Source organism: Abramis brama, assembly GCF_963993115.1.
Source record: "Abramis brama genome assembly, chromosome: 1".
Lineage (NCBI taxonomy): Eukaryota > Metazoa > Chordata > Actinopteri > Cypriniformes > Leuciscidae > Abramis > Abramis brama.
This window is the reverse complement of record NC_139963.1, coordinates 70,554,296-70,580,739: the sequence shown is the minus strand read 5'-3', so window position 1 is coordinate 70,580,739 and position 26,444 is coordinate 70,554,296. Positions and strand designations below refer to the sequence as shown.

The 26,444-nt window shown below is 38.5% G+C and overlaps 2 protein-coding genes across 2 annotated transcripts in view; both read left to right on the top strand.

The window, feature by feature from the left end:
- Positions 1-6,879: 6,879 nt before the first annotated feature.
- Positions 6,880-26,444, top strand: part of LOC311097723 (uncharacterized protein) — a gene marked incomplete at its 5' end in the record, with an annotated part of 31,455 nt that continues 11,890 nt past the window's right edge. The window contains 2 exons of the mRNA XM_084137579.1: positions 6,880-7,059; positions 12,543-12,639. Of these exons, the coding sequence (XP_083993705.1) occupies positions 6,880-7,059; positions 12,543-12,639 (277 nt within the window). The remainder of the gene's footprint in view (positions 7,060-12,542; positions 12,640-26,444) is intronic.
- On the top strand, positions 21,533-24,073 carry LOC311097732 (E3 SUMO-protein ligase ZBED1-like; the record flags this gene model as incomplete). Its single annotated transcript, XM_084137591.1, has 2 exons — positions 21,533-22,376; positions 22,979-24,073. The coding sequence occupies 2 exons, from the start codon at positions 21,533-21,535 to the stop codon at positions 23,995-23,997; spliced, it is 1,863 nt and encodes a 620-aa protein (XP_083993717.1). The 3' UTR covers positions 23,998-24,073.

Here is a 26,444-nt window from a genome sequence, read left to right as displayed (position 1 = left end):
CATACAGATCATATTCTAACATTTTATCATTGTTGAACTATATAACATTGATTAGTTTTATGTAAATGTGCTCACCTGTTTAATAAAGTACATGTAGGAGCGGTCGAAGTCTCGGACGTGGAGCTCTCGTTTATATACTGTCTTTGGGAGCTTGGCATCTCGAAAACACCGCGCTGATATTGATTCTCATTTTAGTTCTCCAAAGTCTGCTTGCCATGGTCCATAATGTTTGAAAGAAACAACAACAGCATGCAAATAGACATTGTGAACTACACAGTTGTCCACATCAGTCGCCTTGGTTACTATCAGAGATAGGTTGATAGGCTCTGGTTGCTATGGCAGTACGAGCGGAAACCAGGGACAACGCGGATATGATGCCATTGACGGCGACAAAACGGAAATATAGAAACGGTCCGTGTCTTCGAATTAAATTACAAATTTCTCCTGGTTTGAAAGTTGTTGTAAACAGTCGGGATAATGTAAGTACACAACTAAAAAAATATATATAACACAGATATAGTGATTTTTGCTATTTTTAAAGCAAAAAAGTGACATATTGTGCCTTTCAGTCCTTGGCTAATGGCATTACGGCCTCCAATATAATATATTTATGGATAGTCAAAACATAGTTTTATATGCTAAAACCAGGGCTTAATTTGAGCCGGAACACGTTCCGTCACCTCCGACATTGGATCCGGAACCTTTTTTATTGGATCCGGCACCTCCTGTGTCACTAAAATTAATTGCCTAAATGAAAAAAAAAAAAAAAATTACTGTTTGTGTAGTGTTCAATGTTTGTGACACATGATTTGCGCGCTTGTTGTACGAGTTGAGATTGCTGTTAGCCTCGATCGTTTCACTCAGGGGAAAAATGTCAAAAAGACAGGAAAGTTTGCTTAACTTTTTCAAATACGCTGACCAGTCAGATCCCAAACAAGCAAAAATCGTTTCCGCTGATCAAAAAGGAGACCACGGTGGACACAGTAGCCTAGTATTGACATAATATCTCGTTATTTCGACATAATAAGAGGACATTCTAATCTGCATTAAGCCACATTAAGCGTTCTTATAGGCTAATGGTTTTCTATGGGAGGAAAATGCTTAACGCGTAAATGCGTTCATATTATGGGCTCATCTGATTTTTTGTACATAGCATAGCCTATTTGTTAGGATTTTAGTATCATAATGATTAATAAATGCACGCACAATTATCCGTGAACTTGATTTGAACAAATGCCTTTCAACTTGTGCAAAATTCAGAATTAAATTAATGTGCAGAAATTTGTACAAATAGAGAGTATGTAGGCCTACTATACTATTGTAGCCATTAAAAAAGCGCATTTAGTTTCATATTTGTTAAAATATTATAATGTTTTTTTTTTTCCATTTATGTTGATTTATGAAAAGTGAACAGCATGACCGCCTAAGATAGGATTGCGCAATATGAGACATGGAGCGGGTCAGACATGATTTTGACCGTTGAAGTTGAAGTTGTTTTGTAGAAAGCCTTTCTTTAAAGTGAATTTCGTTTTGTATAAATTGTATCTTAATTTTAATACATTTTTCATCAACCAATTGCCTGCATTTAATGAATAGGCCTACGAAACAAATATAACGGAGGCGCCCGCGCGCTCACTTGCATTGCATGTGAACTAGAGCACATCCTAACTTAACGAAACTCAGTGTATGCCTCACACAGACATGACAAATACATCAAATACACAAAGTTTGAAATGTCTTTAAACGAAATAATTCAAAACGAAAAAAGAAAAAGGCTACTCTCTGATTATGTAATCCATTAGGCTTATTTATGTGCATTTCTTTCTATAAGCGCATTCACACGGAGATGGCTGTCGTCAACTTCATCTTTGCAGCCGAGTCGACACTTTTAGAGAAAACACTTGTTTATTAATAAAAATCAATACACGCGTCACCGGATTTACAGATGCACGCACACATATTATTTCGAAATAACGAGATATTGTGTTGAAATAACATTATTATTAATAATAGCCTACATCTTTTAGAATAGGCCTATTTGATTGAATGCTGAATGCTGCGCTTGTTCAATTTAATAAAATTAAAACTTTAATTGTGATCATTAACATAACTGAATTTTAAATATTTAGTGGCCAAGTTTTGCGCAGCTCCCCGTCAATGATCTAGCACCCACTCAGCACATGCGTTAAAAATTCTCTGGTTCTGTCCCTGCAGAGAAAGCTAGGTAGGCAGTGTAATTTTTTTTTTTTTTTGTTCCGTTACCTCCAACCCCCGTTTTGAGTCGCCGGATCCACCCCCCCTCTGCGCTCCGGGACCTCCCACTTTACAAATTAAGCACTGGCTAAAACAGCTTGCCATAATAATGCGTAGTGCAAAATCCATTATAGATATCTTTAATTAAAATTTCTACTAGTCAAAACTCATCTGAAGATATCCGGAAATATTTTCCAATGGAAGAATGTGACAATAGCATTGTAGATATCTTGAATGTATATTATGTCTAGTCAAAATAAAATTGTAGATATCTCGAATGTATATTGATTAGTCATACGCACAAACACACAAACTCTACACACCCGAGACGCGCGGAACTCTCCGCGCATACTCATCTGAGACGCGAGCACACACACACACACACACACACACACAAACTCTTCGCGCACATAATCATATAGAGGCCTCATAAATAGATCGATCTCTGCAACGTATTGAAGCGCGCGTCCGTGACAGTGCGGTGTGCGCGAGCCACAAGAGAAAACACTGTATCCGCGCCACTGATCGCAGCGGCAACGAGCACTTTGTCTTTGATCACTTGATTTAAAAAACGCATTTCAGCGCTAGATCGCCTCTTATTTAACAAACGAACTAAATGAATGCTCTGCTGGTTTACTGGAAATGTTTTATTATTGGATCATTCGTGCCGCGAGATGTTTTATAGGGGGCGGTAAAAAACGTCAGGCACCGAAAGTTTCGTTCTTATTCGGTCTCGTTACTACCGTTTACATCGGAACCGGTTCCCTATTGGAACCGGTCTCGGTACCCAACCCTAATTATGTCTAGTCAAAATAAAATTGTAGATATCTCGAATGTATATTGATTAGTCATAATCACATTGTAGATATTAATTCCAATTACTATGAGTCAAAATTGTAATTAAGATATTTGGAATTTGAATTTTGACTAGTCAAAACTAAATTACACGAGTACAGCCAGGGGTATTTAATGCTAATACGGCTTGCCTTAGGCGCGTCTCCGAACATCAACAGTTGGCGGCAGATGACGTCACCGCTCGCTCGCGCCGTCTCTAGTTCCCCTCATTGAGAGTTTCAGCGCACATACCTGTGTTTACATCCTGTTTTCGGTTGGAGTCCAAAGTAGTCGATTGCCGAGTTCACGCGCATAGGTTTAGTTACCTATGATCACGCGCGTGAACTCGGCAATCGACTACTTTGGACTACGGAGAATGGCGGCGAATACACAAACCTGCCAGACATAGCCAGGTGAGCGTGAGCATGAACGCGCATGACGTCACGCCCAGTCTCAAATTCCGACCCGAATCCCTCTTATTTATTTTACTGTACAGGATTATAGAGGCAATCGCAGTGATCAGAGAAGGGCTCATTCAGCCCATCAGGCAATTGTTTAAGCATATGGGTTAGAAAAACGGGTATTTTTAACATGAAATGTTGCGCAATGCACCTTTAAAGTTAAATTAACTTTTGATTAACTAAAAATGTTAAACTCTGACAAGTCATGATAGTATATTTAATCAATAGGCATAATTTGTGTGTCATCCCAGCTCAATAAAATAACAATTACAAGTAAAAAGTCTAACAGTATCTCAGAACTTGATTTTTTTATTTCACAACAATATATATATTACGGTACTGAGGCCATCCTTAAAAATATTTTGGTTTGCCGTAACAGCAAAAAAAAAAAAAAAAAAAAGGTCGGTAGGTCCGTCTATTTTTTTTTTTTTTTTGAGATTCAATGTAAAAAAAAAAAAGTAAAATGTTGGTCAAATTTACGGAGCCCCTGAGGGGACCTGTGGAAAACTTTGGAAAATGGAAAAATTTTTTTTTTTTTCCACAGGTCCCCTCAGGGGCTCCGTAAATTTGACCAACATTTTACTTTTTTTTTTTTACATTGAATCTCAAAAAAAAAAAAAGTAAAATGTTGGTCAAATTTACGGAGCCCCTGAGGGGACCTGTGGAAAAAAAAAAAAAATAGGACTTTCGCGTGCGCACGAGAAACATTCGCGTGCGCACGAGAAACTATCGCGTGCGCACGAGAAACTATCGCGTGCGCACGAGAAACTATCGCGTGCGCACGAGAAACTTTCGGTTTGCATTATAGCGTCATTAATACAAATGTGGAAATATGGATGATGTATATATCATTTATGTTGTTGTTTGACGTTTTGAAGTGTATATTTTAGCAAAAATCTCAAGCAAGGTGCTATTAAAGACAAGACTTAGAGGCATATTTTAGTCACAATTCAAATAATTGTATTAACTTTGAATATAGGCCTACTTTTAATAAACTTTGTATTTGTATGTGTATTGATAAAAAAATAAACAACAGGCTAATAATCTTCTGCTATTGAGATGAAGGAAACATTTTTTTAAAGAAGTAAAGTTCACAAGATTGCTATTTATCTTGATCAAACTGTTCCGTCATCAGCTCTTCCTCAGTTCCGCACTGCAGAATAAAATAGTCATCCTCTGCTGCAGTTGTACGGATTGTTAACGCATTTCATATTTTTCTCATCAAACAACCAGATTAACGAATGGTTCGACACAACCCGTACCGAAGAGCCTAGACAGGTCTTTCTTCTGTATAGATATACTGTAGGCCTATATAGGGTAAATGACGACTGTTGGTCTACCATGGTCGCCCTCGTCCAGTAAGTTTTAAATAATAATAATAATAATAATAATAATAAATTAAGATATAAATCAATATAATTCGTTGTAAATTAAATATTTTAAACAATAGCTACAAAAAGGTAATAATTGACTGTATAGTCCTAACGTTCATGCATGAACTGTCATTCAGACTTACTGTCTGACAACCAGAGAACAGAGAACATCAGAGATATTAAAATACATACTCTTCTGAGTTTTATGATGTAGGCCTTTTTTATTAAAATGTATTAGCCTAGAATTTATAAGGATGCGCGCTTGTGCGTGGCGCGCTCAGTCATGTTGAGAGGGAAACACGCATTATATTATTAGGCTAGTCTATTCAGAAATAGTGTAAAAGACCTGTAAATAAAATACAACATTAACATTATAAACACTATTAATAACATATAGGCTATGCGTATTTTACTTCCCCATAGCCAAATCCTTAATCAGAAAACAACAAGAAATGAAAAATAAGTAACCACTTATAATAATAATAATAATAATAAATGCATAGTAGTCTATAAAAATAGCCCATTGTGCCCTTTATTACAAACAACTTTTAGCCTATTTTAAACGCCAAGCCTAAACGAATTATATTGATTTATATCTTAATTTATTATTATTATTATTATTATTATTATTTAAAACTTACTGGACGAGGGCGACCATGGTAGACCAACAGTCGTCATTTACCCTATATAGGCCTACAGTATATCTATACAGAAGAAAGACCTGTCTAGGCTCTTCGGTACGGGTTGTGTCGAACCATTCGTTAATCTGGTTGTTTGATTAGAAAAATATGAAATGCGTTAAGAATCCGTACAACTGCAGCAGAGGATGACTATTTTATTCTGCAGTGCGGAACTGAGGAAGAGCTGATGACGGAACAGTTTGATCAAGATAAATAGGGTAAGTGTACCCATTAAGCCCATGTACCCTTTAAGCCCACTTTCAACTCTTAAGTCAAATTAAAAAAAGAGAAAATAATATTTTATGCTGCTTATTATTTTAACCAATCCAGTGATTTGTTACTTCCCTGGCATTTTTAATTGCATACCAATTACATTTGGCAATGTTGAGTTAGCCCCACCCATGTGCATGCTGTCTCAGGAGACCTCACACAAAGTCACCCCAAAACTTTGGTGTTTCGGGACCCTTCAGAAATCAACACATTTCAGCAATTTTTAGCCATTTCTTTGGTAACTACATTGATATTATGTCAAATAAGAGATAAATGTATTGTTTTTTGTGTATGAACAAATAGTATTTTATCATTTTATATCATTTTCCTTTAAATGGAAAGATGAGTTTTATTAGCTTGTGTTCAAAGCTAATCTCTAGGTCAAGCCATTAGCCTTACAGAAAGATAGACTGCCAAAGAATTAAGCATGTGAACTGCAAACAATGAATGTTTTGTGATTCATTTTACATTCATTTACAAATAAATGCATCATAAATTGTTTTGTAGAGAAGATTATTTTTATAAATTAACTTTTTTTTAAGATGGGCTTAAATGGCACAGCGCCACAAAACGCATGCAAACTAGAGCCAACACAAGCTAACCTTGAATGAAAAAAACTTAACATTTCTCAATGTGGGCACAATGAAAATTACTATGATACTAGTCCACAGTATATTTAAGCTCCATGCATGTATTTGTAAACATATCTTACATTTTTAAAGGAAAACATTGTCTTTTTTCACCATTACTCTCTATGTACCATTTAAGCCCACCTTATGTATTTCAATGAGGAATCCCTCTAATTGCAAACTTTGATACATTTTTTGAAAGTGTTTAAAGATAACATGTCTTTGTGTGCTTTTACCTTACTAACCTTTTAACCTTACCTTACTTACACACAAATTACACACATTCATTCAAATAAGATAGAGCCCGGTTTGTCCTAAAGTCCTGTATAACCGGGCATAATTCGGAAGCCAAGCTGAGTTAAGGCTTGAGATTCTGGGCATGGAGAGGTCCCAGAGGGACCCTATATTCCCCACAGTCTTGAGCCCCTGGGACCGTCCGGCTCCAAGATACCGCCACTTCCTGTCCAGCTTTGACCGGGCAAAACTTGGGGCCCAAGCCGAGATGGGGCTCTGGACTAAGGGCATGGAGGGGTCACCCAGTGGGCCGCCTATGCCGGGAGTATTGAGCCCTAACTCGGCTTTCTTCCCGAGGTATGGTCACTTCCAGTGGAGCTTTGATTGGGCATAACTCCACAATCAAGCCGACCTAAGGCTGCATACTCCCGGTGTGACCTGAGAGTCCCCAGAAACACCAGAGTCTGGAGCCCCAACTCGGCTTCCTTCCCGAGATACATCCGGTTAAACTTCCACCTTTGACCAGGCATAACTTGGGAGCTAAGCCGGCTTAAGGCTCCAGACTCCCGGTGTGGGGGGCCCACTAGGAGCCCCTCCTAAGCCCAGAATTTGGAGCCCCAACTCGGCTTGGCTCCCGAGATACACCCGGCCTAACTTCCAGCTTGACTCCAGCTACAACTCCAGTCAAGCTAACTTAAAGCTCCAGACCACCGGCATCTAACACCTACCCATCCCACCCAGGGCTTTAATCAAATATTAGCAAAAGGATTTTTTTTAATTCTTCCCTGTCACTAAATAAATATATTGATGTTTTACTTCTTTAAAATCAATAAAAAAAAATATATTTTGTGAATCAAAGATGATGTGGGCTTATTTGGAACACATGCGGGCTTAAATGGTGCCAAAGTACCAATTAAGCCCATGCCAGACTTCTGACTTTATTCCTAAATTATCTTAATTTTATATTCTAAAATGTACATCAACTAATTAATACATTTTCAAATGAGAGATTGATCTTGCATTTTAACAAATTATTTTTCTTATAAACTATGTCAATATCTATGAAAAAAACCTAGATTTAGATTTTGGTGGGCTTAATGGGTACACTTACCCTAGCAATCTTGTGAACTTTACTTCTTTAAAAAAATGTTTCCTTCATCTCAATAGCAGAAGATTATTAGCCTGTTGTTTATTTTTTTATCAATACACATACAAATACAAAGTTTATTAAAAGTAGGCCTATATTCAAAGTTAATACAATTATTTGAATTGTGACTAAAATATGCCTCTAAGTCTTGTCTTTAATAGCACCTTGCTTGAGATTTTTGCTAAAATATACACTTCAAAACGTCAAACAACAACATAAATGATATATACATCATCCATATTTCCACATTTGTATTAATGACGCTATAATGCAAACCGAAAGTTTCTCGTGCCCACGCGAAAGTTTCTCGTGCGCACGCGATAGTTTCTCGTGCCCACGCGAAAGTTTCTCGTGCGCACGCGATAGTTTCTCGTGCGCACGCGATAGTTTCCCGTGCGCACGCGAAAGTTTCTCGTGCGCACGCGAAAGTCCTATTTTTTTTTTTTTTTTCCACAGGTCCCCTCAGGGGCTCCGTAAATTTGCATATCGGGACTTCACTGACAGTTTTCCAGAACTTCGTGCCAAGTTATAGTATATTTAAATAACAATTAGAAAACCTGTATAAACTGAACACCAAAGAATAATATTATAGCGGTAATATTATATTCATGTAACATGTAAGGGTGCGCTGCCAATAACGCACCTACAAGCTGCCACTAGCGGTAATATTATATTCAACATGTAAGGGTGCGCTGCCAATAACGCACCTAAAAGCTGTCAGACCTGGGGAAAGTAATGATTATTAATGTGAAATATATCAAGGAGACATTTCAATTGTTTATTAATAAACAAGTGTTTTCTGTGTCAAAGATGAAGTTGACGATGCTGACGTGATCTTCGCAGTAGTGAACGCGCCAGAGAGAAATGCACATTTCATTACATAAGCAGAGAACAGTCCGTTTTCTTTTGTTTTGAATTGTTTTGTTTAAAAGTGTACATTTCATACTTTTTATATATAGGCCTATATGTCTCAGTTCTGTGAGGCAAGTAGCTTATAGGCCCTACGCTGAGTTTCGGTTCATTTAAGAGACCAGCTCCAGTTCACGTGCCGGCGGCGGCGACTCCGTGTCCTGATTATATTGCCTTATTTAGCCTACCTCTTATTTATTAAATACAGGAAATTGGTTGATGAAACATTGATTAAAATTAAGATACAATTAATACAAAACGAAATTCACTTTAAAGACAGACTTTCTACAAAAACAAACTTAATGAAGTGGTCAAAATCATGTCTGCCCACTCCATTTGTCTTCCGATATTTTCGGGATCATCTTATCTTATTCATGCTTTTCATTTTTCATATAATCAACATGAAATTTAAAAAATATATATTATTTTATTTAAACATGAATATGAAACTAAATGGTTTTTTAATGACTGCGGGCTACAACACATAGGCATATTAGCCTACAGAGAAATTTAATGTCGGAGCGTTGCCGGTGAGCATGTGGGGGGAGAGATACAATTTTCGATCAATCATCGAATATTATTTTGCTTGATATGCCCACTCTTAATATTTGGTGTTTTAAATGCCTGTTTGAGATCTCTGTGAAGTTTTAATTGTAGTGCCGCAGCTGCCGCTTTCAGAGCGGTCATGTCCACATTGTTTCTTCCTCATAAATGCGAACACGAAAAATAAAATAAAATGAATATATTATGTTCTGTGGAGAGCCGACCCCTCTTCATCCGGTGGGTATATTAGCCTATACTTTTGGTTTGCGCAGTGTAATTCATAGAATTACTAAAACATATTTTTTCTGGATCATCTGAGTGTCGCGATTTCGGTTTCATTCTGCATAGCCTACAGCCTACACAGCCCTTATAATCATAGATGACGACACGGTTTTTATTTAAAAGAAAGAGCGTAGCCTACATTTGTATGTAGGCATATTTATTCACAAAAAAATATAATTAATATAATTTAATTGCATTTGTATTAGTTGTTTGAAGAGTAAAAAAAAATCGGTCGGTCTTAACGCAAGTTTACAATCGGCAAGTCGGTCGGACTAAAAGGGAAAAAAATGTTTTAATTGGGTCGGACCTAAATTGACAGGGTCGGTCGGGTTACGGCAAACAAGAATATTTTTAAGGATGGCCTGACGGCTGGAGCTAGACTCCCTGCAGAACGTTGATTGGTTGACAGAGAATCGTCACTTCCGCGTGCTACAAGTGGAATGACAACATTATGGAAGCGCCATTTTTTTTAAAGCCCCACTAGGTAGGATTTCAGTTTTGGTCAAACAACGACCCCTAGAGTCGCTGTGGACTACTTGTATTTAACGTTACTGTCGTAAATACCACTCACCCAGAGCAGTCTCTTCACTCACGGCCTGACCCCCTCCCCCTGTATACCGGTCCCTGTTCAGTTGGATGGAAGCTGTAACGAGAGGAAATAAGGTGTGGCCCCTTTAAGAGCTGCGCGCGCCCTGTTGAACTGTCGGCAGTCTCGAACACCCCGTAAGCGGGTTGTTTCTGTTTGATGCTCATTCTTGTCCTATTTTTGTCTATCAAGTAATCCTGTGGACGATAGAACGTGTGACAGACAGTTACACGAGTTCGATTGGGGAATAAACACAACGCGTTACAATCGTCGGACTTCGAACAAGCACAGCTAGCCTCCGAAGATGTCTAAGTTACTAATCCATCAACAAGAACGCCAGGTGCTTTTTAGCCCACACCAACGAGTGAAAGCTTGTCCGAGTGATATACAATATAAGAAATATACTTACAAGTCCAACAGCATGTGAGGACGTGTTGGGGGAAGTGAGGTATGCAGTAAAGCAGTCGAATTTTGTAGTTCTTTTTGTGCTCGCGGGTTACTACCCAGACCCCGAAGTTTAAAAGCACGATTAAAAACGATACAGGCAGACGAGTCTATGGCAGACGTGTCATTCAACCTATTGTAAGTCGATGTACCATCACAAGAGTCTTGGAAATATATTATGAAGGTTGAAAAGTTACCTAGTGCTGCTTTAATATACAGTGGAAATATAATACTGTTATTGTGTCACAAAATGTAGTTTTAAGAGTTTTTCAGGTGAGAATGTTATCGTGTATCGACGATAGACAGAGATATCGCCGATGGCAGATGCCTTTGACGATATCAATACGATAATTGGCTCGTTTTCCCATTAATGTATTAAATCATTATTATTATTATTATTATTATTATGAAGCTAGTATAGTTATTAAATTAATTAGGAACTACAGTTATATTTGCCTTGCCTAAATTCATAACGACGACATCACCACATAACCACACTTGCGACATCACCGACGCGCGCGTATGAGGACTCCTCAAAGAAAATGTTTTTAAAACAGACTAAAAAAACTACATCCCACAACGAAATTTAATTGCAAGGTGATCCATTCACAAATTGTCAAGAGTGCTTGTTTTAACATTCTTACACAGAGCCTAGATGAAGACGCGGCATCGTTGTTCGTCAGTAGGCTATTTTGTTTCCATAGCACATTAACAAAATATTTAATGACACGAATAACACTAAAAACAATACAATTACAAAATATGAATTATAATAATATCAATAAAATTATATAGGCCGCCTAGGCCTAATAAAAGTCTTTAGTTCACGAAGCATATCTGTGAAACTCTGCCATCTGTGAAAATCACAAGCAACTTCAAACTTGTTTAACAAGAAATATTCTTCAAATTTTTTCACTGTCAATAATGTAAGTCCACAAGATAAATATTAAGCCAGTAAATTGATAGTTGCTGTACCGTTATATCCACCGTGTCTCTGAGAGAATGCGCCGTTAATGCAGTGAAAGCTCAGTCCGTTTCTGCTTTCGTTTTCAGGGAATGAGCGCGTTTACATGCACGTTATTAACTCGATTATGCTGAATAAACAGACAATGCATGTGGTCATGTAAACGCATTAACCCGTTTTCCTTTATCAGAGTCAAGTCATAGGTTTAAGTATAACCGATCGACTTTTAGATTTTTGCCTCTGATTTCTCCCGGCATTTAAAACCCGCGTTATTTGGGCTTATTGAAGTGCGGTGCGCATAAGTGAAGTGCATCCAGACAGAGAGAGCACTGGTAGGAGGATATATATCGCAGACTCCAACACTTTTTTTTGACCCAAGAAATTAAAACGTGTTCTCATCTCGTGCAGAAGTAGCCTACAGGCAAAATGCTGCATCTGTAACGGCATGAGAGGATAATGTGTCCGTAAATTTCCCGCTGACATGATGAAATACTCTGAGTCAGATACAAGAATGATTAGGATCTATTTTTTACCTCACTATACCAGGAAATAACCTGATTTAGCCTATTAATAAACACTCCACCTTTGCTAGCAAAATAGAAAAAAGATTCTCATATTTAAAACGAAGTAAATAAACAAGCAAATTGATGAGTAAATAAGCAAGTTAATAATCAAATAAGTAAGCCCCGCCTCCCTCACGATAATATCGTGTATCGCCGATCTCACAGGCTGACGATAAGACGATATGAAAATGGGGCATATCGCCCAAGTCTAGTGATAAGCCATCTCGATTTAAGTGCAATTACATGGAAATTGCGATTAATCGTGCAGCCCTATCTGAGGCTCATCAATATTAACACATCTGCTGAAATACTATTTATTTCATGTCAATAGTTCCTGTTTTCACCTCATTTATTATTCTGATGTCTTCAGATCTCCTGTAAACTGACACTTAAAGAGGACAGAGAGAACAGGAGTGATCCAGAACCCTGCAGAATGAAACACACTGAAGATCCTGAAGAACAAAGAGGTTGGTGTTTATTCTTCATTCATTCATGATGCTGAAGAACATTCATGTTAGAAACATTCAAGCACTTCATCACATTTAGATAAACAGTTCAACTATGAAATAGTACAGAATGTTCTGGGCAGGGCTTCAGACTAACTTTACTAGGAGCGCTGGAGCCCCTGACTGAAAAATTTAAAAGCACAAGCAGAAAATTCAGGGGCACACCTTAAATCAGCTTGCAATGCAATTATTCAAATTTCCCCCAAAATAACTGTAATACTGACACATTCTTGAACATACATTTATATAAAATAACATTTATATATGATATTATAGATTTGAAGTGCTGGAAAAAGATGTGTAGCCTAGTACTTGTAAGCATTTGACTATTTCTGTCACAATACCATAGTTATGGCTAGAGTTACTACATTAGCCTAAATCCATGGTGAATGTTGCTGATTTGTGGACTGAAAGCCTTCTCTAAGTGTTTCTCCTGGTTTCCACGTCAGCGCTGTTTGATCTGATATCTATGGGTTATAATAGCCTGGCTCCACCCTCCTGCGTACTTCCGCTCAATTTTATTTCCCTTCAGTACTACGTCTGGGATGTGGTGTATTCTTTAGTTTTCTCTGATCATTTTTTGGCGGTCCAATCAGCGAACAGAAGGAGTGGCTGAGAACGATGACGTTGAGGTCGTGCGCTAGTTTGAGTTTTTGGGTTACGTCATGGTCAAAGGTTAGCGATTGGTTATGGCAGATCCAATAGTTTTAAACTTCAACAGAATACCCGCCTACAAGGAAGTTAACGCTTGTCAATGGAGAGAGGCCAGACTCTCTGTACAAATGAAATGTACGAGAGTCTGGTAGAACCAGGCTAGGTTTATAACAGAACTTTGCGTCAAATCGAAATGTTTCTTACTGGAACTTGCAGCGATGATGTTATTAATTCTGAGGCGAATTCAATGGATTTCTTCACTGGATCTCCAGAGTCTGGATCTCCTAGTAACAGTGTCGACGCGTGATTGAGATCGGCCCGCGACTGGCAAGTTTGGGGCGCTGCGCTGTTTATGATTGGTTTGAACTAATAAACGATCCGTGAAGCATAAATGAGTAACGCATTTTCGTTCCACTTTCATTTTGTTTGCATTCGCTGTATTCATTGTAAATATTCCTAAATGTATATTTGGTCACACCGGCAGGAAAAATGGTAGCAAAATGTGACCAATTGGTCACAGTCTGGAGCCCTGCTGTTTTTTTTTGTTTTTTTTTCAACAAATGGTCAGTAAAGGGAGGTTTGAGAATTTTATATTGATTGTCAACATCAGATCAAGCTAAATACTATTTTAACTGTTTCATTTTACATAATCATTATACACCAAGTTACTGATAAAGTTGTAAATTTGTTAAATATCATACAAGTTATTCATAGTTATAGAGATTCTTCTTACAGTAACTTTGGTAACAGGGTTGATGAATACAGGCAATGCTAAAGTTTGTGTAAAAACTGAGTCAATGGATTGATATTATTTTCTTGTCTTCCCATCATGCAGTAGAAAGAGCCCAGATGATGTCACTTCCTGTGTATCACAGTTTTAAGAAATGCTCTGTTTTTAAAAGGAGGGAAATCATGTCAGGAGTAACAGGGTTGTGTTAAACATGTAGGACACAGATAAAGATAATAAAATAGTTCATTTAAAGCAGGGCTCCGGACTAACTTTTTTCACCTCCGTCCTGGAACCGGTCCTGAAAAACAATTTGAACTGTCCTAAGGTGAATGTCAACCGTCCCAAAATAAACATGTTGTTTCTGTACTTTGTTATTATCATCCATAGTTGTTAGTTGTTAGTCACTTAAAAAAAACACCATTAAAATGTTTATGATATATATTATTATATTTATTTAGCTCCATTCAAAGTAGTTATCTGTAAACAGGTAAAAAAAAAACAGATTTAATAAAAAATAACAAGAGTTAAATGCTTTTTTGTATTCATGCAGAACAAATCTTTTATTTTTTTCATTTTTATTTTTTTTACATATACGAAAATTACATATACGGGAAAAATACATAGAGCTCAAAACGTTGAGCTCATAAAACATGAGTTGGTTGGATTAAACATTAACAAATAAATACTGGTAACTACATATCTCAAGTGGTACTGTGTCATAGCTGATCATCTGGAAACGTGTTATTAAAGTAACAACATGTAACTTTTCAACCTTCATAATATATTTCCAAGACCCTTGTGATAGTACATTGACTTACAATAGGTTGAATGAGACGTCTGCCAGAGCCTGACGGGGTCTGTATCGCTTTTACTGGCACTATGTAACTTCGGGGTGCGGGTAGTAACCAGCGCTCAAAAAGAACTACAAAATTCGACTGCTTTACGGCATACGTCACTTTGCCCACCACTTCCTCAAATGTGGCCAACCAGCGCGTTTGTTTTCGTGCGTCTGTTTTCGTCATGGCTGAAGCAGCAGCGAAACGTAAGAAGTCCAAGGTTTTGCCGGAGTAGAGTCGGAAGAGGAAAAGGGAGAGTGATAATCTGAAAGGCAGGACGAGGATCAATATTGGTCGAGCGTTTGCTCGCTGGCGTTAGCTTATGGAGGAGGAGAGTTACCAGACCGATGCTGACTTGGCCGTCATGCTGTTGAACTAGTAAGTAACTGTAAATTGCTTGCATACTATCTTTAGTTTTTCTAATCTGTTGTCTGCCTGGCTACGTTACGGAAACTATCTGGTCCTCCATTTATTTATCTTCATGAATCAGCTAGTAGATGAGCGAATTATCAATCTGGTAGCTAGTAAACACTAACATGGTAGTTTTAGATGGTTAGGATGCTATCGCTATCATTCTCGTTCAGATTTGAGCATTGCAATCGACATGCAAATCGCAAATGTTTGAGTTAAAATGTTTAGTCTACTAAACATGTATAAATTATGAAAGGGGGAAGATTAATAATATTATCATTGCCCATATGAAAAAAACCTGCATGCTTCATATACAGTAACCGTAAATCATTTTACGACAGCGGTAATGGACAATTCCGCTTCCAACCTGTAGGGCGACCGCAGAGGAAAAGTTCCATGTTGTTGCTTTAAGAGAAAGGGCTTTAAAAAGTGTAATATGACTTCTCTAGAACGCAGAATTTGGGGGAATTTCTGTGTCTCCGTCTCAGTCTTTGTACTGAGGTCTTCGTACCCTGAAGCCACTACTCCACTTGGTCACTGCTTTCACAGAGTCATAGTGTTGTGCAGGAGGGCCATGAACAGAGATTTGGAGGCGGCTGTTGAGCATCTCATTGGACAGGCAGGACCTCCAGTCTGACTTGATCCTCTTCATGCTGGAGAAGCCACGCTCACAGCAAGAGGAGCTCATGGGGAGGAAAAGGCTGATCTCTGCTACCACCTGCATGTGCTGAAACTGGCCATTCCTTCCAATGGCACCCTGAATCAGCCGCTGCCACAGCACCTGGGAATCAAGGTGCCTGTAGTGACGGGAAACAAGAATCTTAAGGTTAAGCCAAGTATGGGATGGAAATGCTCCATGAAGGCATTAATCTCAGCTGTGCCAAATGTTGCCAGATCAGTAGTGTCTTCTTGCCAATTGGACAGGTCAAAGAGTGTGGAGGTTGCCTTCAGAACGCCGGTCTCCAGACTTTTGAAACGCTCTGACACAAACTCACAGAAGCTGTTGGTGAGGCGAAGTTTGAGGTTTTTGAAGTTGTCGTCATCAGCAATGGTCCTGCTGATCTGGACACCCTGCCAGGTACTTCCAGCCCCAACCTCATCCATGAACTGGTGTAGCCTTGGGCCTGGGTTTGTCTACAGTTTAAAAAGAAGAAAAGAGGTAAAGAACATTTTAGTCATTTTAATTACTAAAATAACCCATACAAATGTTGAGCTGTGACAATATTAAATAGAATTATATAATTATAACATAGTTAAATATGTATGTATATGGGTCAATGACAAATAAGGTTTTCCACCCGACATTTAGCACCTAATAATGGCAAATCTAAAAAAGAATTCTGACCTGCATGGCCACAAGAGCCAGGGATGTTGTCTGTAGTCCATCTGAGACCATCTGCAATGTGAGGCCTTCTTGCTGGAACAGGAGGCTGAGGTGCTTCAGTTCTTGCAAGACATCCAGCATGAGGTGGATGAATAGCAGCATATTGTACTGTTTCAGGGTGTGCTGCACAAGCTTTGCTCTCCCCTTCATGGCTGCACTTGCTTCCCTGTCATTAGGGTCACTGGCATGGTTCTCAAAGTGCACCAAGATGGGCCTGTAGTTCCTCATCAATGCCTCCAATGCATGTGACGTGTGGTAGCCAGCGAGTACCTTCAATGTTGCCTGGCCTCACAATGGAGATCTCCATCGCCTTGCTGATCTCCTGAAGCTCCCGTGAGGCCTTCGCAGAGCAGGTGTAGTGCTTGTGGATGGCACTTAGTGTTTGCTTAATGTCTTGTAGCTGAGGAACCTGTTTGACACAGTCTAGAGCAGCTAGCTCTAGACGATGAGCCACACACCAGATTGAGACAAGGGACGGGCACAAACGCTGAAGACTGGCGGTCACTCCGTTGTTCACACCCAGCATAACGGCAGCACCATCACACCCCCAAACCCAACCAGACGTTTTTTCAGGTACTCCTCACCCACTCCAACCTTCAACAGTCCAGCCAGAATGGCATCCAAAATGCCCTGGCTATGGGCATGGTCCAGGGCAACAATATGGATAAGCTGGTTCACTGGTTTGCCATTCTGGAGGTAGACGCAATAGATTAGCTCCTGGTCCTTCACTGATCGGTCAACTGAAGAGTCAGACACGATAGAAAAGAACCTGGCTGATCGCAACTTTTCCTGAAGCTCCTCAATGAAAGGCATACCGATGACTGTGATGAACATGCCTGGTCATTGCTATATGTATTGCCGAGGTCCAGGCCGTTGGTGTGATGAAGAGCCACCAGCTTGGGGAACATGGTGAAGGCCGCCTCCTCTTTGGCAATGAAGTAGGCTATGTTGAAGAGTTTCACCATCTTTTCCTGTATTGCTGCCTCCATTTTGTCAAAAAGTGCCACTAGTGCTCCTCTTTCTGGGTGAGCTCTTGCTTGTAGGGCATCATCAGCTGATTTGTGTGCAATCGTGGCTGCATGATCTTTGATGCTCCTCACTCTGACTTTCTGTCCAGTTACCCCATGGCCTGAGCTGGGCAGCTCCTGCATGTTTTGCAGTACATCAGTTGTGCAGGTTCATCATATTCAATGAACGAATAGCACTTTTTCCATTCAGGAAGAAATTTTCTTATCTGTTTCGTTGCATAGCCATAAAGAAGAAGAAAAATAATTGATTCATAGCTTCATTAATTGATTCAAATTCATAGCTCATGCTGGCAGGCTTCAGGCCTACAATGGGTTTAGTTCAATTGTAATGCATTAATTTAGAATTTCTCTAAAATTTCCAAACCCACATACTTCCAGAGAAAACACCGGTTAATATAAATGATTTCAAAGTTTGAACATACAATACAGATACAGATTTAACTACTGTGACTTAAAAAATATTAAAATTAAATAAAACCACTTTTCCTAAAGTAGAACAGACATATTTATTTGTATGAATTAAATATAATGAATCCATATTAAAGCTATTAATGAGCAGTGAATGCTTTTCTCTTTTTCTTTTGTTGCTTGATCAATATTTAGGACACAGACCGCATTAGGTTTATTACCCACTGTCACTTTAAGACATCGGATCATGTCCAATGACATGCAGATCCAAATGCACAGATGCACATACGATACACTCAAAACTGTTTAAGACATAACCAACATAGTTTACGTGAATACTCTCCAAAACGGACATTTTGCCATAATGTTGTGTGTATTTGTCCATTCAGACACGAAAGAGCTCAATTCAGTACTCACACGCTGTATAGGTGTCTATGTGCATGGCTGCACGCTTCGGGTCGGGTGTGTGCGCACAGAAAACCGTACCCAAATAGATTCATTCTCCCAGACTTTTACATTTTTTAATGTTTTATGAGACATGCAGCGCATGTCAACCCGTGTGCGGCTGGGTAGATCAGCACGTTACAGTACAAATGTGCATCTACCACAAACACAGGACATCAGTTCTGACTGGATCGCTTTCCAAATCGTCACTATCTAACATTTTTGTCTAGTTTTTATTCGTTGATGAAAATGTCAATAGATTTGTGTCATAGTTTTTGTCATGCAAAACTAGTTTTTATTTAGTTATCGTCTCGTTTTCGTCTGTGAAAAAAATGTTGTTGAGGAAAATAATAAATTATTCGTCGACGAAATGAACACTGAACCAATAACTGAGAATGTCCCCACAAAACGTGAAAGTCTGGTCACCCTAAATTAGACTAAGAAAAAAGACCACAAATATTGAAATCTAAATGTATGCTTTACATTTACAAATCCAATGACTAATACAAATTAAAAAATATATTTAAATTGTACTCACATCAAACTCGGGGATTGTAGTCCTACTCGGGTTCGATGGAGGAGATGCAAGGTCGTCTTGGTGCTCAATAGTGTTAATTTCGTCACCTATTTTTAATTTAGTCTTAGTCTTAGTCTTGTGCCAAATGTCCTTGTTAGTTTTAGTCATATTTAGTCATTCACATATCTATTTTTGTTCGTCAAGTTTTAGTCGACTAAAAGTCTCGTCATTTTAGTCTAGTTTTAGTCAAAAGAAAACTCAAGGTATCTTAGTCAAGTTTTAGTCGACTAAAAGTCTTTTAATTTTAGTCTAGTTTTAGTCAAAAAAGAACTCAATATATTTTAGTCTAGTTTGTCAAATTATATATATTTTTTAAAATAACACATTATTACTAAGATTATTACTGATAAACATTTCAGTAAAAAAAGTGTGTTTCACATATCTCAAACATTGGTTAAATGCCATAATTACCTGACAAAATACACTTGTTGAATGATTTTTGTTGAATGCAAATGTTAAACGTGTCTGGTTTTCAAATTCTGATTTAGGACTCGAGCTTGACTGCACATCAAATTTTTTACTTTATTGATACTGCTTTTAATCGTAATGCAACGGACTGGTCATCGAGACATAAGCTGTCATGTACAATAAAAGAGCCTGCGCAGCAACAGGAAATATAATTTAACACAAAAAGCCTGTCTAGACGGTGGACTTCCGCTCAGCATTTTTTGTTGTTGTTTTTATTGTTTGTTTTTTGAGCGGCGTGTGGACGAATTCTTTCTACGCACACACTATTTTATTTCTTGATAACAGACCGCTGCTAACACCGTTGCCATGAAAAACAGAGCGTTGCCATGAACACAAGATTCTAACCGTAGAGACGGAGCGCACTATTTTCTTTAGCGGAAGCAATACAATCGTTTTTAAATCAATAAACTCCTTTTTAAATCATAATTTTGTCTCAAATTATTGATTTATTTAGTAGGTAGAAATGTAATAAAGGGGATCCGAACTCATTCTGAATATTTTAAAGGTTTAACGTTAACCCTCTGGAGTCTGAGCGGTTTTCTGGGCCCTGGAGGTGTTCTGACATGCTCTGACATTTGTGCTTTTTTCAGTTATTTATAAACATGTTAATGGCAAAGGTGTAAATTCACTCTATATAGCACAAACAGGGCTACCAAAATATGTGATCACCATGCATGTATATTTTTTTATTTTTAAGAGAATAATGCTTATGCGTGGTTATTGAAAAAAATAAAAATGAAAGTTGCTGAAATAAGACCCCAAAACTCATAATAAATATGCATGAATAAGACTTTTGACTAATGGATGTTCTTTCTTCGAGTTCTGGCTTCAAAATTATGTGAAACTAGTCTTGCTTTATCGTTCACATAAAACCATACATTGATTTAAATTGATGTAAAACAGGTTTTGCTTGGAAAGCCAATATGCGAGTGGGCGTGAACGAGGAGTGGTTTACACCTTGGAATGTCCAATGTCCCACCCACTCTGCATAATGAGCCATTCATTCAGGTGTGACTCTGACTGAGCCACAATGCAAGGACAAAAGATTTATTTAGAAGAAGACTTATATTGACCATTTAAGATTTTGCTTACATCTATCTTGTAAATATGTTTTGCTATTTTATTAAAAAGGTTACAATTACAACAATAATTACAATTTCAACAATATTTCAAGTGTACTCTTTCTTTGTAAAAAAAAAAAAAAAAGATTATAGGCCTACATTTTATCTATGTATTCATTACTTTGAATATAGCCAACATTGGAACGGCTAACATCTTAGTTGATGACTTTATTTTTGACAAAAATAGTAGGCTATTTTATAGAAATTGCTAAACAAAAGCTTATTTGACGAGGCAGTATATTCTACAGTAAAAACTGTAGCCTACCCAATCTACTAAACAAAATGTTGTCTTTCATATTTCGCCTGACTGTAACGTTGTTTTCATGAAATATTAGTGCATGTTAAAGGGTTAGTTCACCCAAAAATGAAAATTCTGTCATCATTTACTCCCCCTAAAGTTGTTCCAAACCTGTATGAGTTTCTTTGTTCTGCTGAACACAAAGGAAGATATTTGGAAGAATGTTTGTAGTCAACAGATCTCGGTCACCATTGATTTCCATAGTAGGAAAAAAATATACTATGGTAGTCAATGGTGACCGAGATCTGTTGATTACAAACATTTTTCCAAATATCTTCCTTTGTGTTCAGCTAGGCCTGGGCGAAAAATCGATTGAATGAATTAATTCGAATTTTTTGTTGCGGACGATTTAAAAAATAAGTAAATCGAGTTTTTGTGTAATGGCGCATTTTTGGCTCCCCGGAGCTTCCGTAGCATCACTTTCACATAGCAGTGTATGGTAAGCGACAACAACAACATCATAGCACACACTAAACAGCAACAGCAAGCGACAACATGGCTACCGGTGAGAGTGGGAAGTTTGTTCCCAAGAAAGGAATAAAATCATCTGTTGTTTGGAACTGGTATGGGTTTGCTGCGACAGACGTGGAGCAAGATACCCCACGCTGCAACATTTGCCTAAAGCCCATCGCAATCAAAGGCAGCAGTACCACAAACCTATTCCAACACCTGAAACAGAGACATCCTGCCGAATATGAAAAATGTCAGTCTCTCCGAGACGAACAAAACAGCAGTGACCAACAAACCTTAGCTAAAAAAAAACAGCTAACTGTAGCCGAATCCTTTGCACAAGGCACCGCATATGACAGGAAAGGGGCGCGGTGGAGAACAATCACCGAAGCGGTCGCTTTGCACATAGCCAAAGACATGGTACCCATATATACCGTGGAGAAGACGGGGTTTATTAATTTGATTAAAACCTTAGACCCCAGATATGAGCTACCCAGCCGCAAGTACTTCAGTGAAGTCTCCTTGACCCAGCTGTACAACAGCACACGAAAGAAAGTCAGCAGAGAACTGGAGGAGCTGTCCTTTTATTCGGCAACAACCGACATGTGGTCCAGTCGGACTATGCAACCTTATATGAGTTTAACGGTGCATTTCATTAACAATGCGTGGGATTTGCGGAGTATTTCCCTCCAAACGTCATACTTTCCCGAGGACCACACCGGTGAACTTGTTGCCAAGGGACTGAGAGACGCTCTCGACTGCTGGAACCTGTCTGAGAATCGTCTATGCTGCATGACAACTGACAGCGGCACCAACATGATTAAAGCCCTGAGAGTGAACGGGTGGCCAAACCTCCAATGCTTTGGACACAAACTACACAACGCTATTGGTAAGTCTAACAATAAGTAAAATAAAATATTCAATTTTGACAGAGCACAATATCCTCATCCAAACCGCAGTCAAGCTAGATGACGCTCGTCTTTACTACTACTACTGTCATTTAGCAGACGCTTAAAAAAAAAAAAAAAAATCCTATCCTTTTTTTTTCCTTCTTCTTTTTTTTTCAGTCAGCCAACCCAACATTTAGTAAAAAAAAGACGAGTGTCTGACTACTTGACTGCGGTTCATATACCGTTTAAAAAGTTTAAGTGCTGTACGTGATTTATTAAAATAATTGTTTTTTAAAATAAGCCAAAAAAAAAAAACGGCAAGAATGTTTCAATATGGCATGTCCATTTGATCTCTATTTGATTCATAAAGACAGTCGAATGGATTGTTTTATAAAATGGATTCAAATTTCTCCACAAACTGCACATATGCTATAGTAAACAAAAATTCTATTTGTGTATCTGTCTGCATTGTGTGAGTTTTGGAATGACAAAGTTTTGAAATACAGAAGAAAAGAAATCATTTTTAGATGGATGTAGACTAATATTTATTAAAGTCCCCAGTAGTGATGTATGTCTTTGTGTTTTATTCTTTATCATACAGAGAATGGTGTTAAGGATCCCCGCATAGATCGTGCAATTGGAGTTTGCAAAAAGATAGTCGCTGCTTTTTCCTACAGCTGGAAGAAAAGAAGAGAGCTGGGTGTAGCTCAGTCAGAGCTTGGCCTTCCCCCTCATCAGCTAACAACAGAATCCCCAACCAGATGGGGCTCCCGCCAAAAGATGATCGAGCGATTCCTGGAACAGGAGAAGGCGATAGCCCGTGTCCTGGGGTCTGATGTTAAAAGCCGCCATCTTGTGCCCTCTTGGCAAGACATCGAGGTTTTGGAGTCAGTAAACAGGGCGGTTAAAGCACTCCAAGACTTTACGGATGCGCTATCAGGTGAAATGTATGTCAGTGTCTCATACATCAAGCCTGTTATCCATCTGTTCAAAACCAGTCTTTTGCAGCCTGAGGACAACGACACGGAGCTTACCAAAACAATAAAAAGGAACATACTGGGATACCTTGTTGACAAATACAGTGATCCTGTCAAGGATGAGCTCTTGGACATGGCCTCTCTGATGGATCCAAGGTTCCGGACATCCTACATCGACCCAGACAATGTGGAGAAAGTCAAAAGAAGAGCTGTCAGTGAACTTCTGTCTTTCCCTACTGACAAAAGCACACCACAGCCTGGTCCAGTTGTGCAGGTGGACCAGAAAGAGGCAAGGGCTCAGCCAGACCCCAAGAAGAGGAAAAAGACCTTAGCAACCTTCTTCAAGAAGAGTGTTGTGCCAACCTCTGACCAGTCGGAAGAAGCTAAAATAGAGACTGAACTGGCAACCTATCTGCTCTTGCCAGAGGCAGACCCTGACACTGATCCACTGCAGTGGTGGAAGAGCAACGAATCCAACTTCTCAAGGCTCAGTCACCTGGCCAAGAAATACCTCAGTATCCCAGCAACAAGTGCCCCATCTGAGAGGCTTTTCAGTGTGGGGGGAGGAGTTGTCACATGCAGCAGAGCTTGCCTCAAGCCAGAGGCAGTGGACAGGCTGATTTTCCTTGCCAAAAATGTTTAAATTAGTCATCATGTTCATGTTCTGCACCTCAACCAAAATGTGATTTTTCTTTCCTGTTCATACATTCAGGGACACAAATGGCACGATTTATTTTTTTAAAGCAAAGTTTGCACTTTATCAATTTCAGTTGGAGTTGATGAATTATTTATTTTGCACATTTTGTACTCTGCTAAATTTTTGTTTACATTAGTATTTCACCCAAGACAGAGGTGTTGCCTCTTTATGTTATTATTTAAAATTCTATGCAAAGTGCAATTGAAGACAGAGTATTTTTTCTGTTTTTGGTTTGAAAAATTTAATTCTGCTAAGAGTAAGATGCAGTGCATGTTCATCCCATGTATCCCTGTATGTTGTTGCATTGTTTGGGCTAGATACACTGAAAAATGTCACTGTCTAGTTTTCCTCAGATTTGAATGTATTGTTGATGCTTTAGAAAATGGTGCTACTCTCAAGGTGAATGTTTGTCTCCTAGACTACAAAGTGTGACTTAAAACACAGCTGGGACTTTGATTCCAAGAGGGTGTTCATTTATTTATTATTCAGCCCAGAAATGGGGGTTACATTTGTCTTGCTTTTGATTAAATAAAAGCAAAATTTGCTTTAAGTTGTCTGCCATTTGTACTTATTGCTTTCCTTAATAAGGAGAATCGGAAAAAAATCGTAAATCGAATTAAAAAAAATAAAATCGGAGATTTTATTTTTAGGCCATATCGCCCAGCCCTATGTTCAGCAGAACAAAGAAACTCATACAGGTTTGGAACAACTTGAGGGGGAGTAAATGATGACAGAATTGTCATTTTTGGGTGAACTAACCCTTTAATTTGCCGTTTAATACGTTGCTTATACAAATAGCCTACATTTTATTTCAACATATTTCAGTCGATTTTTACTCATCTCAGTCTAGCAATACAGTTTGCTAAAACAACATCATTCATTCACAAACTCGATATAAATTTAACTTCTGGCAAAGATGAAGTTGATGATATATAGGCTTTTGACTCGCGATCTTCGCAGTAAACGCACCGGAGAAATGCACATTTATTAGGCTACATAGTTTTTTTGTTTTGGATGGTTTTGTTTAGAACCAGCTTTCTGTAAATATATTTCGATTTTTTTTTTAGACATGTGAGGCGAGTAGGCTACGGGTTCATGATGATCTCCAGTTCAGACCTTATGTTGTGATTGCCTATATTTACTTTAAATCCAGGAAATTTGTTAATGAAAAAAATATTAAAATTAAGATACAACTGATACAAAACGAAATTCGTTTTAAATAAAGGATTTGTACTTTCTGTTTTGAGGTCTCTGTGAATGTTTAAAAGTCTTTTAGTGCTTAGAGCTTGCGTCCATAATGGAGAACTGTCACGTAATATTGTTTTTTTCCTCATAAATGCGAACATTAAGTAAAACTTACTCCGAAATTGTGTCCTCGGCGGAATTCGCTCTTCAAAATGCTGCCGTTCGTCGTCTGTTACAATCTTCCTCTGAGGAAACAACCCGGTATCGTGCATTCTTCCTCGCTGTCCAGAATCATCTGAAGGGCGTCTTCACCGGAGAAACGAGCCATACTCAAAACGCGATGAACTATCAGTAAGTCTGATAGAAACTGTGTTTTTATGGCATTGATCGGGGGGGCGTATGCGATGCATACTATATCACCTAAACTATTTACATGTGAATCGCGCCGGGGGCGGGGCTGCAGCAGCTGATTATAAAGATAATGAGGCAGAAGGAAAAACGGTACCTCTCCTTGCTTTCAGACAGATTACATGAGTTGAAAACATTTGTTTTTTATATAAATTACTTCATTTACAAGAAGAGATTTCAAGCTTCATAAAGACATATCTCACGTGTCTGTGTGAGAAGTATTCGCTGAGTTATGGTTCATTTTCGGACGCGTTTCAGAATGGTCTTCACGGACAGAGAGAAGGCAGAACTCGCATCACGTTTATTTTTCTGGCTTCAAAATTATGTGAAAATAGTCTTGCTTTATCGTTCACATAAAACCATACATTGATTTAAATTGATGTAAAACAGGTTTTGCTTGGAAAGCCAATATGCGAGGGGGGCGTGAACGAGGAGTGGTTTACACCTGAGAATACAATGTCCCACCCACTTTGCATAATGACTCTGCATAATGAGCCATTCATTCAGGTGTGACACTGACTGAGCCACTCCATCCGTTATGATGATATGAAATGAGATAATAATAAAAACATGAAGCCGTTTGGTGCGTTTTGCTTTCATCCAAAATATGATACAGTACATTCAAACGCGATCGCGCAGCAAAATATGATACATTCAAACGCGATCGCGCAGCACAATATGATACATTCAAACGCGATCGCGCTCAAATATAAAACATTATGGTTACCATATACATATCTACGTTTGAGCAGATATCTACAAACACAGTAACAGTAAACACGGGTCTAAATATTATAATA